Source organism: Sarcophilus harrisii, chromosome 2, assembly GCF_902635505.1.
Source record: "Sarcophilus harrisii chromosome 2, mSarHar1.11, whole genome shotgun sequence".
Classification (NCBI taxonomy): Eukaryota; Metazoa; Chordata; class Mammalia; order Dasyuromorphia; family Dasyuridae; genus Sarcophilus; species Sarcophilus harrisii.
Genome location: NC_045427.1, coordinates 418,442,691 through 418,456,044, shown reverse-complemented (window position 1 = coordinate 418,456,044; position 13,354 = coordinate 418,442,691). Strand labels below are relative to the sequence as shown.

Genomic DNA, 13,354 nt, shown 5'->3' with positions numbered 1-13,354 from the left:
ATGCAGGAAGATGATGAAGGAGAGGGAAAGCTAGGGCTGATCCGATTATAAACCCACAGAGGAAAAAAAAATGGCAGAATGTATTCCATAATGAAGAGGAAGGAATAGTAAGGGTCATGTGAGGAAATACATATTTATAGACCAGAAGGAACCACAGAGTGCATAGCTGTTCGGTTATGAGAAATATACAGGTGTACTTTGTTTTTGTTTTAGGCAAGTCAAGGGCAATTCTAATGTTTGGTTTTTAAAAATCTTTTTTTAAGATAAAAAATAAAATTCTTTTAAATTCACTAAGCTACTTGGTTTTTTTTCTAACAATTTAAAAAAGTATTTTTCCTTATTAAACAAATGTGTTGGATTCGGATTCAAAAGACCTCGTTAAAAATTGCATCTTTGTGTGAGGTCTGAGTGACCTTATATAGGTCAATTAACCTCACTGATCCTCTGTTTCCTTTTCTCTAAAATGAGGGGTGAGGTGGATTAAATGATCCCTGAATTCCCTTCTAGCTTAGAATCTCTGGCCTTATGGGTTAAAAATATTTATATTTTATCATTTTAGAATACTGTGATATGCAAATGATAACTAATTATGGTTTCTTCTTATTTATCCCCTTTCAGTCTTCTAGGTTACTCATTCATATGTATGTAGTTACCTGGTTGTAACCAATATATATGTTGGGTTTTTTTTACACTTTTCTTCACCATTGTTTAATGGAAATTATAACCCTTAGATGTATCTATTTTGTAAACTTAAATTCTTACATAGCAGGGTTTTCTTAAAAATCGGTACATACCTACATAGAAAGAATGTAATTTACAATTGAGATATTCCTAAAAGTTTATTTGTCCCTTGGCTGACAGATTGGCAGACTCTTAACAATAAAATTAATGCGTTAAATAATGCTTTGGTTCCTAGAGTCTTCTAGCTCCAATACTCAAACCATCTCTTAAAACTGAAATAAAATTCCTCTTCCATGTAAATGAAAGCTCCCATTATAACTGAAAAAAACTTCACTTGCAATGAAAAATAATAGAAAACAATAGTTATACATGATCAGCATTTTTACTACATAATAACAATAATTTTAGTAGTTTACATTTATAAAGTGCTTTAACATTTGCAAAATACTTTACAAATTTTATCTCATTTTATCCTTACAAGAACCCTGGGAAGTATCTTTGTTCAGTTATTTCAGTCGTGTCTTACTCTTTGTGACCTCATTTGGAGTCTTTTTGGCAAAGATACTTGAGTGGTTTGCCATTTCCTTCTCCACCTTATTTTATAGATGATTCTATAGATGAGGAAATTCAGATAAACCCTGGGAGGTAGGTAGTACAATCTCCATTTCCAGATAAGACAGACAGGTTAAGTGACTTGTGCAGGGTCATACAGTCAGTAAGTGTTTGAGGCCAAATTTGAACTCAGGTTTCCTTGATGCTAAGTACGGTGCTCTGTCCCCTGTGATTTCTAACTACCTCCCATCACTTCTGTAAGTCTTTTTCAGGATTTGAATTCAGGTTCAACTTTGGGTCCAGTGCTCTAACCATTAAACCATGCAGCTGCCTCAGGGTTTATTATACAAATAGAAACTAGCTTAGGAACAAAATTATCATTGAACATCAGGTCTATGAAGGGAAGTATTATGTTGTAAATGACAAGAAAGAAACATGAAGATGACTCTTCCCTGTCATACAGCATCTAGCCATAGTTTAAAAAGGGAAAAGGGATAAAGAGACCAAAAACTGAAGAACTTAGTGGTGGAAAAGATGAAGAAAAGTAGGGGTTAAGGTACGTGAAAGAAAACTGGATGGGGGAGTTGGGTTTCCATTTGCCTGAATTTTTCACTGAATACCTACCATCTGACATCTTTAGTTCCCATCACCCAGACCTAGATCACACCCTTGGGATTCATATTCCAACATTTATCCTGCCTCCAGAAGGAAATAAGACAATGGTCACTGCAAAGGAAAATGGCATTAATATATTTCGAAACTGAATAACCATGAGTTAAGAGGGGGGATGCTGAAACACAAAACTTCCACTTTCTTAGCAGAAGAGTGGAAGTGTAGCAGTATAGAATGAGATATACATTGTCATAGGTGGCCAATGAACATTGATTAATTTCATTAATTATATTTCATTATGTTCTACTGTGAGACTGGAGAGTAGGAAAGCCATTAGAAAATAATACTAATGGGGGGGATGAGCATATCTATAAAACACTCATTAAGGGGCAGCTAGGAGACACAGTGGTGTAATGTTCTTCTCTAAAATATAATGTTTCTTGGGGGGCTTCTGGGAGCAGCCTTTGTTTCTTTTTTTTTTTTTTAATTTAATAGCCTTTTATTTACAGGATATATACATGGGTAACTTTACAGCATTAACAATTGCCAAACCTCTTGTTCCAATTTTTCACCTCTTACCCCCCCACCCCCTCCCCTAAATGCCAGGATGACCAGTAGATGTTAAATATATTAAAATATAACTTAGATACACAATAAGTGTACATGACCAAAACATTATTTTGAGCAGCCTTTGTTTCAGTTCATTGTAATCACCCTGAATGCAGCCAGGAGTTAAAGTCCAAATCCTTTATGGTCTTTTCCAAGTCTTGTCTCCTTTCCTGGGGCCTGGTTAGCTTTCTTAGAGGCTTATCTCTCTCTTGGTTCTGAGAGCTTAAGCTGCCTTCTAAGGCTTCTGAATCTCCTGGAGTCAATCCTGGTTGAGGCTCCTAGCTTATATATGCTCTCTTAAAGGTGTGAATCTTGTGGAACTGTAGTAAGTACTAAGTACACGTACTGAACTAGAGAACTGCTAAGCACATGCTAAATTTAATCATTGTCTCTATCAATTCCAGTGACTTGGCACCTTGTAAGAATCCTAACACAGTGTATAGATATTAGTCCAGGAGTCAGAAGGACCTGAGTTGAAAACTGACCTCAAATACTTGACACTTACTAGCTGTGCCACCTGGAGAAGTCACTTAACCACATTTGCCTAGCAAATAAATAAACTAACACTCATTAAACATTAAAATCATGTCTACCTGCAAGAAAATTATTACACTGGGTTATCTTTTTTGGCTATTACATTTTGACTTTAATGAAAAAGCTTTTGTGGAGCCCAGAATAAGGAGAGCCAGCTTAATGCAGAAAACCATATGTGTATGGCAGAGGCTCAATACTAGGTCTGAAAAGATAGTCACTATCTGTTCCCAGTGCATTGTGGGCCATTTGAGGACACATCACTTTGGCAGCAATTAATTAAATACCAGCAGTGGAAAAGGGGGAGGAAGGTGGCAATGAACATACCAACACCAGGATCAAGCCTTACCCTTTTCTGGTCTTTCCTTTCCATCCCCAAGATGCAGCCACATGGACTATTTGTGCTCTTAATGATACTGTATGCCCTTGGACAAAGCATGTGCTCAGAGTGGGAAGGGCCTTTTATAGACCATCTGGTCCAATCCCTCATTCTCTGTATATACCTAAAATCTAAGACTCGGTGACAGAAAGGGACTTCTTCTTCTTGTTCTTTTTAAATAATATTTTTCCAATTACATGTTAAAACAGTTATTAAAATTAATTTTTAAAATTTTGAGTTCTAAATTCTCTCCTTCCTTCCTCCACTGCCTCCTCCCTGAGACAGCAAGCATTTTTCTATAAACATAGATGTGCAATTGTGCAAAGCACAGGAAAGGAACTTGTGAAAGATCACATAGCTAGATAGTGTCAGAAGTAGGAGATGATCCCAAGTTTCTCAAGTCCCCAGACTAGTTTTCTTTTCAGAGCACCATATTCTAATTTAATTAAGTTAAATTTAAGGGTAAATCCTACCTTCAGCCCCCCACATGTATACACATACACATACACACACACACACAACACACACACACACACACACACACCCTTTAGCCATAGGCTGCTTGACACATGGAGAGGAGGAAACACCTGCCAGAAACACACATGTTTCTCTCCATGGAGAGCTCTTCCTGACAGCATTAGGAATTGGCTATTGATGTATTCTGGGTGTATATCATTCAGGTGTCATTAAATTGATGGGGATGGGGAAGTAGTGCTACTATTTGGCAAAAGCTACGTAGTCACGCTCCTGAACCAAGCACATGTAGGACGAGAACGATATTTAATTTTGGTAATTAGATAATTGTTAAAGGCTATGTCACATATTCATGTAATTGAAGAAGCCAGCTGTATGCAGATGTGGGTGGCAAGATACAGCACAAAGCTAGCTTTCATGATGATCCTGAACCAAATGCTTCATTGTCAAGTTCATAAAAAGTACCAGGAACTAGGCTCTACCTGCAAAGGAAATCCCCTTCTGGGCCCCATTTGCTACAATCTTCCAATTTTCATGGTCTTTACAAAGGACAGGTGGAAGGATGAGTGAAGAGTCTCAGGGTATTTGAGGATACTTTAACTACTCAGAAGAGAAGGATGGATCTGAGCTCTTACTATTATTGTTACTCTCAATACTGTAGATTTATTTATGCTTAACATATTTGCCCACACCAAAAACAAAAGAGGTCATTCAAAGTACCACATTTTTTTGCTTTTGTTCTTTTTTGCTCCTATTTCAAAGGGTTTCAGCATAGAGGCATTGGTTAGCAGGGCCAAAAATAGGAAGGAGGTAATAGAGGTGGCTGGAATCTAGGCTGTGGGATTTCCATTGCAAATGAAATTGGTGGAATAATCATGTGTCAAAAGTAGCAATTCACAGGTAGGACTGGGACTCGACACCAACACAAGCAGGGTCATGGGCATGGAGAAAACAGAACCCCTGGGGTGAATAAGCAGGCAAATATGGTCAGCAAGGTGGTTATCAGAGCCAGAAAAACTGGAAGCTGAGGTCTATGGCTTAGGTAGCACTGGGGATGATCCCCAGCAGAGATTACTTAAATAGCCTTTATCTGGGTTAGAATTCAGCTTCCTAAAGCAGCTTCTCCATGAGAGAGTCTTTCAAGCTTCTGAGGGGGCCTGTGCTTATATCTAGTGATGTAGCATCTATCCTTTGGACTGTTGAAGGTCCAGCTGGGCCCAGAAAAAGGCTGAAACCTCTTCCTTATCCCAGTATCTTATTTGACTCATTTTTTTTCTAATGGTCAAAACTCCCTGAGCACTAGATAGGCCTGATGATCATATTCGCAGAAACTATTTCTTTTCTTTTCATCTGTATAGGGAGGGGCGCCATCATCTCGTATGCTCTCCTGCTTCATTTGACAGGATTCTCATCATGGCTCTTCTCACAGACATTTGTTACCTGGTGAATCTTCATTTGTATGGAGGTTATTCAACCTTTCTGAATCTATGTTTCCTCATCTGTAAAATGGAGGACAGGAGGGCAGAGAGTGTAACTTGAACTACTTGCTATCCAGGATAAATCCTTTGTGAACTGCAAATTGCTGTTTAAATTTCAGTTTTTCAGTCATGTCTGACTCTTTGTGACCCCATTTTAAGGGTTTTCTTAGCAAAGGTACTAGAGTAGTTTGCATTTCCTTGTCCAGATCATTTTATAGATGAGGAAACTGAATTAAGTGACTTGTCTAGGATCACACAGCTACTAAGTGTCTGAGGCCATATTTGTACTCATCCTAATCCCAAGCCCAGTACCACCAGTTGCCCTGCTGTTTAAATGCTATCTTCTTAATAAACTGATTTCCTATTTGTCTATAAGCTTGTCTATTTGTGTGGGAAAAAATGAAATTCTTTCTTAAATGCATTCTGAAAGCAGTATTATGGACTGAATTGAAGAGACTATAATACTGACTCTTCCCCCTTGCTCAAGTCCCTGGATCTCATGAGGGTCCCTCCTTTGTAAATTGAGGAGATTGGATTAGGCAACCTCTATGTATCCTTCCAGTTCTAAAACTCAGTGATCTCTAATTAAACAGATAAATCTATCAATTGTCTTCCTTTGACTTTTCTTCCTTTATAATTAGCATTTTGATATTATAGACACTTTTTTTTTTTAGCATAAAACCAAATGAAATACTGTTGACCAAATAACTGATAACAAATCATTTAAATGTGGAAATGGAACACACACACACACATATGCACAAAAAGATTTCAGGGATCTAATTACAAATCCCTTTCTGTCTAGGTCTTTATCTGGCTTCTTATGAAAGTGAAAGCCCAGAGAACCAAGTAGAAAAAGAGAGGTGGAAGTCTTTAAGGTAAACATTTCTTTTCTCACCCCTTTCACTAATGCTCACATCTACAAAAATCTAATACTCAAATTATTTTAATTTATCTTCAGTACTATGATTCTATATGTCAGAAATATTTCACAATGCGTAATGAGAATTATTCAAAATACTTCTCTACAGAGTCTCTTTTGAGCAAATAATAGCATTGTTTTAATACTACATACAAGTAAAATCACCATAATAAAAAAACTAAATACCAAAAGAATGTTTTATTTTTATTATTTTTTTTCTTCATTTTAAGCTTAAATACAAAATGGGAGGGGGAAACATTTCCATGTGCACAACACAATATAAAGGATTCAATATAAAGCCATGAATTCAAAGAAATTTTTAATTTTTATTGTTTCTATTCATTTGTAAGCTTAAATACAAAATGGGGGAAGAACATTTACAAGTGCACAGTCCAGAACATAATGAAAGGATTCAGTCTAAAACCATGAATTCAAAGAAATTTCTTTTTAAAAATCCAATTAAATAACTGTAAAGATTTTGTTTCATCTTTGTCTATAAATGTTTCAAATTGCAGGTCTACTATTTTAGGAAAGACTTGAACAAGAAATTGACAAAATAGGAAAAGAAAAAACAGCAAAAATACTTTGCACTACTGATTCCAAAGATGCCTATTGGGGATTTAGGTGTCAATTTCTTTCTTTCTCTCTCTTTTTTTTGATGAACCACAAAACATGATGGAACTGCATTCTCTGCTGAAATTGATGGCATTCTGCACAATTCTCCTTTTCTAAATGCTTATATCCTGAAAATGACAGTGGCTGTCACTCACATCCAGAGGCATCAAGACTGCCTGGGTTAATGGTTCCCTTGCCTCTGCAGGCAGAGAGTCAAGCCACGGTGCTACCCCAAATCTTTGTGAAGCTAACATGATCAAATGGAAACAAAAAAGCCTTCAGCAGGTGCTTCAAGAAGCAGCCTCTAAGTGTGTTCCCAGGACCATGAAATGTCATTGTGTCTAACTCTGTCCAATCTTAAATAAAAACTTTGTCCTCCAACAGAGATAATCAGACTAGTTGGATAATGAGTGCATTGCAATCAAATGCACCAATTACCAGGACAAGGAGCCTGGGGAGCCTTGATATCACAAATAACACCGCAGGAACTGTCCATTCATGACTTCCTTCCTTAATCATTGCTTCTCTTTCTGGACTCAAATCAGAGCAGCAGTTAAGCATGAAACAGTACTGGCTGCATCAATTGTACCTTCAGCTTCTGCTGATGAAGCACATTGCTCTGAGAGATGGGTTTACCTCTAATTAAGGCATGTGGGTCATTCCCTGGTTCTGCTGATGCTAAGAAATCTCTTCTGTGTCATATGATGAAATATAACTGTGTGAAAGAGGTCAGTGGGCCAAAATTGATTTCACTTAGTGGGTAACTCATAGTTTAAAATTAGTGGAGTATAATTCTGATGTGATATCTGTTGTTAAAATATATATGTGTGTATGTGTGTGTGTGTGTGTGTGTGTGTGTATAGATACACATACATACATACACACATATATATATTTATCCCTTAATCCAAGAGAACTTGGTCTAAATACCCATAATATCATCAAATTAGAATAAAGAGTCTAGTATCTCAGGGCTCCTAGACAGTCACTGTTTGGAGATAGAGTGTGCTTGCCATTTCTTCTCCATAAGGGTTTATGTCATATAGATTATAACAAGCGCAAAACAATCATTCACTTAGAAGAAATAAATGGAGTACCATCCTGCAATGTAATTAACGTATCTGCCACATTCACTCATATGCTACACTAATTACCCATGTTCATGTTGGTTTTGTTCCTTAGAATATAGTGCATAGTTCTGTACCTGGGGAAATGAACAGCCCACAGAAGAACTGAACCAATCACTTTGACCATTTTAATGATCAATAAGGATTGCTTCATTGAGCAGAATTGGCCATGATGACGTCTAGTCCATTAGAAAGAGCCATGTTCAGAGGCTGTGTTTGGGCCCAGACAAACACATTGGCAGTTTGAGGGAATCAGTTTCCTGGTAGCATCCTGGTCAGTCTGATCTGAAATAAACCCTGTTTGAAGACTCCCTAGGCAGTCAGCAGTGCTAGGTCTGGGGAGTTCCTTGTCCATATAAGACATGTCACAAAAGCCAATGTTCAATCATAATCTTTTATTTCTCCAATATAAAACTGAGATTTCAGAGCCTTTAGATGTAACCTATTTGTCTTTCTTCAGGAACTGACCTGGGCCTGTGACCTAACTCCTGTAATATCCACAAAAGGCTCATCCCTAGGAATACCTGCCATCTCAAGCCTTTGGGAATAACAGAATCTCTACGAGGGCAGTGCCAATTGACAATACTTAGTTACCACTTGTCCCTGGGTCTATAGTTTTTCTAGCACAGATCCTATTTTTTGTATATCAGATTGTCACCCTACCATATGCTTCTACTGATGTTGAGAGTTTAATTTAAGCTCACCATGGGAATAGCCCCTGATAGGTAGACAAAGATTCATCACAGTTCCTAAAAGGGAATACATTCCAAGATAATGAATGATTATTGCATTTATAACAGTCTGTTCATTATAGGAGTCCCTTAACCAGGTATATATGGTATTATTAGGTCAATCTACCCCTTCATAAGGCTGAGCTCCCCAGATATTCTTTGTGGGGCCTAGATAAGCTGGGCAAAACTATCAAATGTTCTTATAATTGGAAGACTTTATTGGAATCCTGTCTTGTACAGAATGATAAACATATCTCCTCTCCCCTTCTGGCAACATGGGAAATGATATATCACAATACATTACATTGACTATATAAACAAGAAACTTTAGCCACTGAGAACAGTGAGCTTTCTGCATTTACACTAAAATCCCCAAGTCTACCCCAGAAGATCTATGCAGAAACAACTTTAGATGTTAATCAAAGTCATTAATTTCCCTGCTTTATTAACACTTTTTCTTCTATTGTACCAATCTAAATTTGGTAAAGAACAATTTTGCCATTCTATGTGTAGTTTTGGAAGATCCGTGCCCAATTTTCTGGTTCCTTATTCTGGTATAGTATCAAACTATAGTTGTTGATAACTAAATACCATTCATATGCAAATTAAATGGCTAGTTATTCATATTTCCTATCCTGCTTTGGCAAAACACATATTCCACACTCAATCACGGTCACCAGAACCAGTGGATGTATATTATTGAGGGGTTTTGCCTGTAAAAAACATCTAATACTGAACCTATCTTCCAGAACAAAGAGAATCTAGGCATATGCAGCTCAGTGGTATGCATCCTGGAGCTCGGGGGAAAGCAAGATCTTTCCTGAACCCATAGCATGAATTATTCACATGTTTTTCACAGTCCAGGCTGCAAAGTGAGTATGATAAAATGAGCCTTCGAGGCTTCTCTCTGGGAAAAATGCCAAGAGCCCTGCCCATCTTCAGAGGGAACGAAAAGCAGTTTTGTGGCTCCTCGATGCCCATATCTTGCCTTCCAGCAAAAGTAAGACACTTTCTACAAAGAACACAGATTCCACAGGTGGCTGCTGAACTTTGAATAATGGCTCCAGGTGATCAATGGCTTAGCTCCAAGCACAGAAAGATGGTTCTGCACCCATTCTGCCTGTATATATATTCACTGAATATGAGGATAATATACAGGGTTCCTTTTCTCCCTTTCTGTAAGATGCCAAAAGAAAGGGATTAACAATAAGATTATTTTACTTTAGAAAAGGATTCAGGACTTTGTTAACATTTACCTATTTTTAACAGGATTTTGTTGTAAATAGGTTGTTTTAATATATATATATATACATATATATATATATATATATATATATATATATATTAAAACACAAATGCTTGTTTGTTCATGATTATTAAGCCAGCAAACAACAACAACAACAAAGGTGAAAATACTATGTGTGATATATATTCAGTCCTCATAGTCTGTCTGGGTTCAGATAGCCCAAATAGTTTTGAGAGAAAAGAAAAGAACTTTCTACTTTAAGTTTCTCTAGGTTTCAGAACATAGAATGAGATACAGAAAAAGTATTTGACAAAATCCAACACCCATTCCTATTAAAAACACTAGAAAGTATAGGAATAAATGGAGTTTTCCTTAAAATGATCAGTAACATTTATTTAAAATCATCAGCAAGCATCATATGTAATGGGGACAAACTAGAATTATTCCCAATAAGATCAGGGGTGAAACAAGGTTGCCCACTATCACCATTACAATTCAATATCGTATTGGAAATGTTAGCTTTGACAATAAAAAAAGAAAAAGAGATTAAAGGAATTAGAATAGGTAAAGAGAAAACCAAATTATCACTCTTTGCAGATGCCATGATGGTATACTTAGGAAATCCTAGAGAATCAACTAAAAAACTAGAAAAAATTCACAACTTTAGCAAAATGGCAGGGTACAAAATAAATCCACATAAATCATCAGCATTTTTATGTATTAACATCAAAGTCTTACAGCAAGAGATACAAAGAGAAATTCCATTTAAAATAACTGTAGATAATATAAAATATTTGGGCATCTATCTGTCAAAGCAAAGTCAGGAACTATATGAACACAGTTATAAAATATTTTCCATACAAAGTCAGATCTAATCAATTGGAAAAATATCAAGGGCTCATGCGTAGGCCAAGTTAATGCAAAGTATGGAATGAAAATCATTTTTGAATTTAAGAAATCTTTTTCAGCTTTTGCTTAATCCTGTCAGTGATGAGTAGCATCACAGAATTTTAGAATTGGAAAGGATTTTAGATTTCATCTAGTTAAATCCTTTTATTTGACATAAGAAATTAAGTGTTGCAAAGGAAATGATAGAGAAGAATCAGGACTAGAAGCCAGGGGTCCTATTCCTAATCCACAATTGTTTCCACTACATTTTGCTACGTCCCAGATATAAGCCACTCTTTGCAGTGATGTTTTCCCTTCAGACAAATACCCTTCACTATCAGAAATGAAGAAAACCACCTTTGTACAAGGTATGTTCAACGAAAATCTGCACCCGTTTCTAGGTAATCAGTCTCCTATTGGAATTTTCCTTTAAAAAAAGAGAAAAAGCTTTTTTATTTTTAAAACATGCATAGTTTTCAAAATTCTCCCTTGCAAAACCTTGTATTCCAATTTTTCTTTCTCCTTCCTTTCTCACCACTCCCTTCCCTAGACAGCAAGTAATCCAATATATGTTAAACATGTGCAGTTCTTCTATACGTATTTCCACATTGATCATACTGCACAAGAAAAATCAGATCAAAAAGGAAAAAAAAATGAGAAAGAAAACAAAAATGCAAGCAAACAACAAGAAAAAAGGAGAAAACAGGTGATGATCTACTCTCAGTCCCCACAGTCCTCTCTCTGGGTACAGATGGCTCTCTCCATCACAAGACAATTGGGACTGGCCTGAATCGCCTCATTGTTGAAAAGAGCCACATCCATCAGAATTGATCATCGTATAACCTTGCTGTTGCTGTGTACAATGTTCTCTTGGTTCTGCTCATTTCACTCAGCATCACTTTATGTAAGTCTCTCCAGGCCTCTCTGAAATCATCCTGCTGATTATTTCTTACAGAACAATAATATTGGGACATCTTCCTGTGAGAAGAGGTCACCTAGATTTGCTGTCCAGAGGCAAGCTAGTGCCTTTATTAAACAGATTGAATTAGATGACTCTTAAGGTCCCTGCTAGCCAGACAACTACAATTCTGTGGTCCTTCCCAAGTTCCTTTGGCCTTTGAGCTGTAAAATCAGAGCAAAACACTAAGACATTGAGGGTTGCTTACATTTGGGTAAAGCCATCAATCTTCACTGTCAAGAACAAATCAAGGAAGATCTTAGCCAGAATCCTGATGGGAACCTTCTGCCTATCCTGCTGCTAGCCGGAAGTCCGGGATTACAGAGTGTTTCTGTGGTGTTATTGTTGAGTAGTTTCAGTTATGCTCGACTCATTTGGGGTTTTCTTGACAAAGATACTAGGGTAGTTTGCCATTTCCTTCTCCAGTTCATTTTACAGATGAGAAGACTGGGCAAACAGAGTTAAGTGACTTGTTCAAGATCACACAGCTACTAAGTATCTAAGGCCAAATTTGAACTCAGGACTTCCTGATTCCAGGCTTAGCATTCTGCCCACTGAGCCACCAACTTTGCTTCTGCACTTAGGTTCTATATAGAACCTGTTATATAGAAGAGGTAGTATGGCATAAGGGACAGAAGGCCAGCCTTGGAATCCAGAAGGTTTGAGTTCAAGTCTTGTGTCTGATACATGATAGTTATGGGATCCCAAACAAATCACTTTTTTTCTTAGTGCCCCAGACTAAGTCACAAAGTTGGCCATTTGTAAAGTTAGAAAACATATCTAAACTAAAAGTTTCTTTCTTAGATGAAACCACAAGTCTAATAAAAAAAATCAACACTAAGAAAATAACTTTTAAGTGTCCTGTTTGTGCCCTTTTGATTTTTTCTTACATCTATGTAATTTTTGTTTTGGTCATTCATTTCTTTTTTGATGCTTTTGCACAAATTCAGTTTGTTGAACTGAATTCCTATGAGATGTTTTACAACTGTGTCTTGGCAGATAGGTTTCTAGATATTCCAAAGCCATCTCCTCTATGTTGACTACCCAATTTTTATCTAATATTTTGACTGACTATATTTCTTATCTTTTTCTTTTTTCCTCTTATTTTTTGACTAGGCAATTGGGGTTAAGTGATTTGCCCAATATGTATTAAGTGTCTGAGGGCAGATTTGAACTCAGGTCCTCCTGACTCCAAAGTTGGTATTCTTTCCACTGAGCCATCTAACTGCCCCTTACTGACTCTTTTTCTAAAGCAGCAAGTGTGCCCCTCTTAAGCCCTGCTGACAGCAGACAGTATGCTATATTTAAGAGAGGGCAACATTTGAAATCAGAAGGCCTGAGTTTGAGAAGCTGCCACTTCCTGTCCTTGTAACCATACGGTCTGAGTCTCAGTTTCCTTAAATGTAAAGTGAACATAATAATTCTTTCACCGCCTATCTCACAGAGTTGTTGTGGGGATCAATTGAGATAATGAATGTGAAAGTGCTCTGTAATTGTAATGTATTACAAAAATGTCAACTGGTATTCTCTTTATAAGGTTGTTTTATTCCT

At 36.9% G+C, this 13,354-nt stretch overlaps 1 protein-coding gene across 8 annotated transcripts in view; it reads left to right on the top strand.

The window, feature by feature from the left end:
• Window positions 1-10,092, top strand: part of RASGEF1C (RasGEF domain family member 1C) — a 186,953-nt gene extending 176,861 nt beyond the window's left edge. For 6 of the 8 annotated variants that reach the window (XM_031953806.1, XM_031953807.1, XM_031953800.1 and 3 more), the window contains 2 exons: window positions 6,122-6,194; window positions 6,995-10,092. In XM_031953806.1, coding sequence (XP_031809666.1) covers window positions 6,122-6,194; window positions 6,995-7,109 — 188 coding nt within the window. In that variant the 3' untranslated portion in view covers window positions 7,110-10,092. Of the gene's footprint in view, window positions 1-6,121; window positions 6,195-6,753; window positions 6,791-6,994 lie in introns of those variants that run through there. The other 2 variants (XM_031953805.1, XM_031953804.1) reach the window with 2 other exon arrangements.
• Window positions 10,093-13,354: the final 3,262 nt, after the last annotated feature.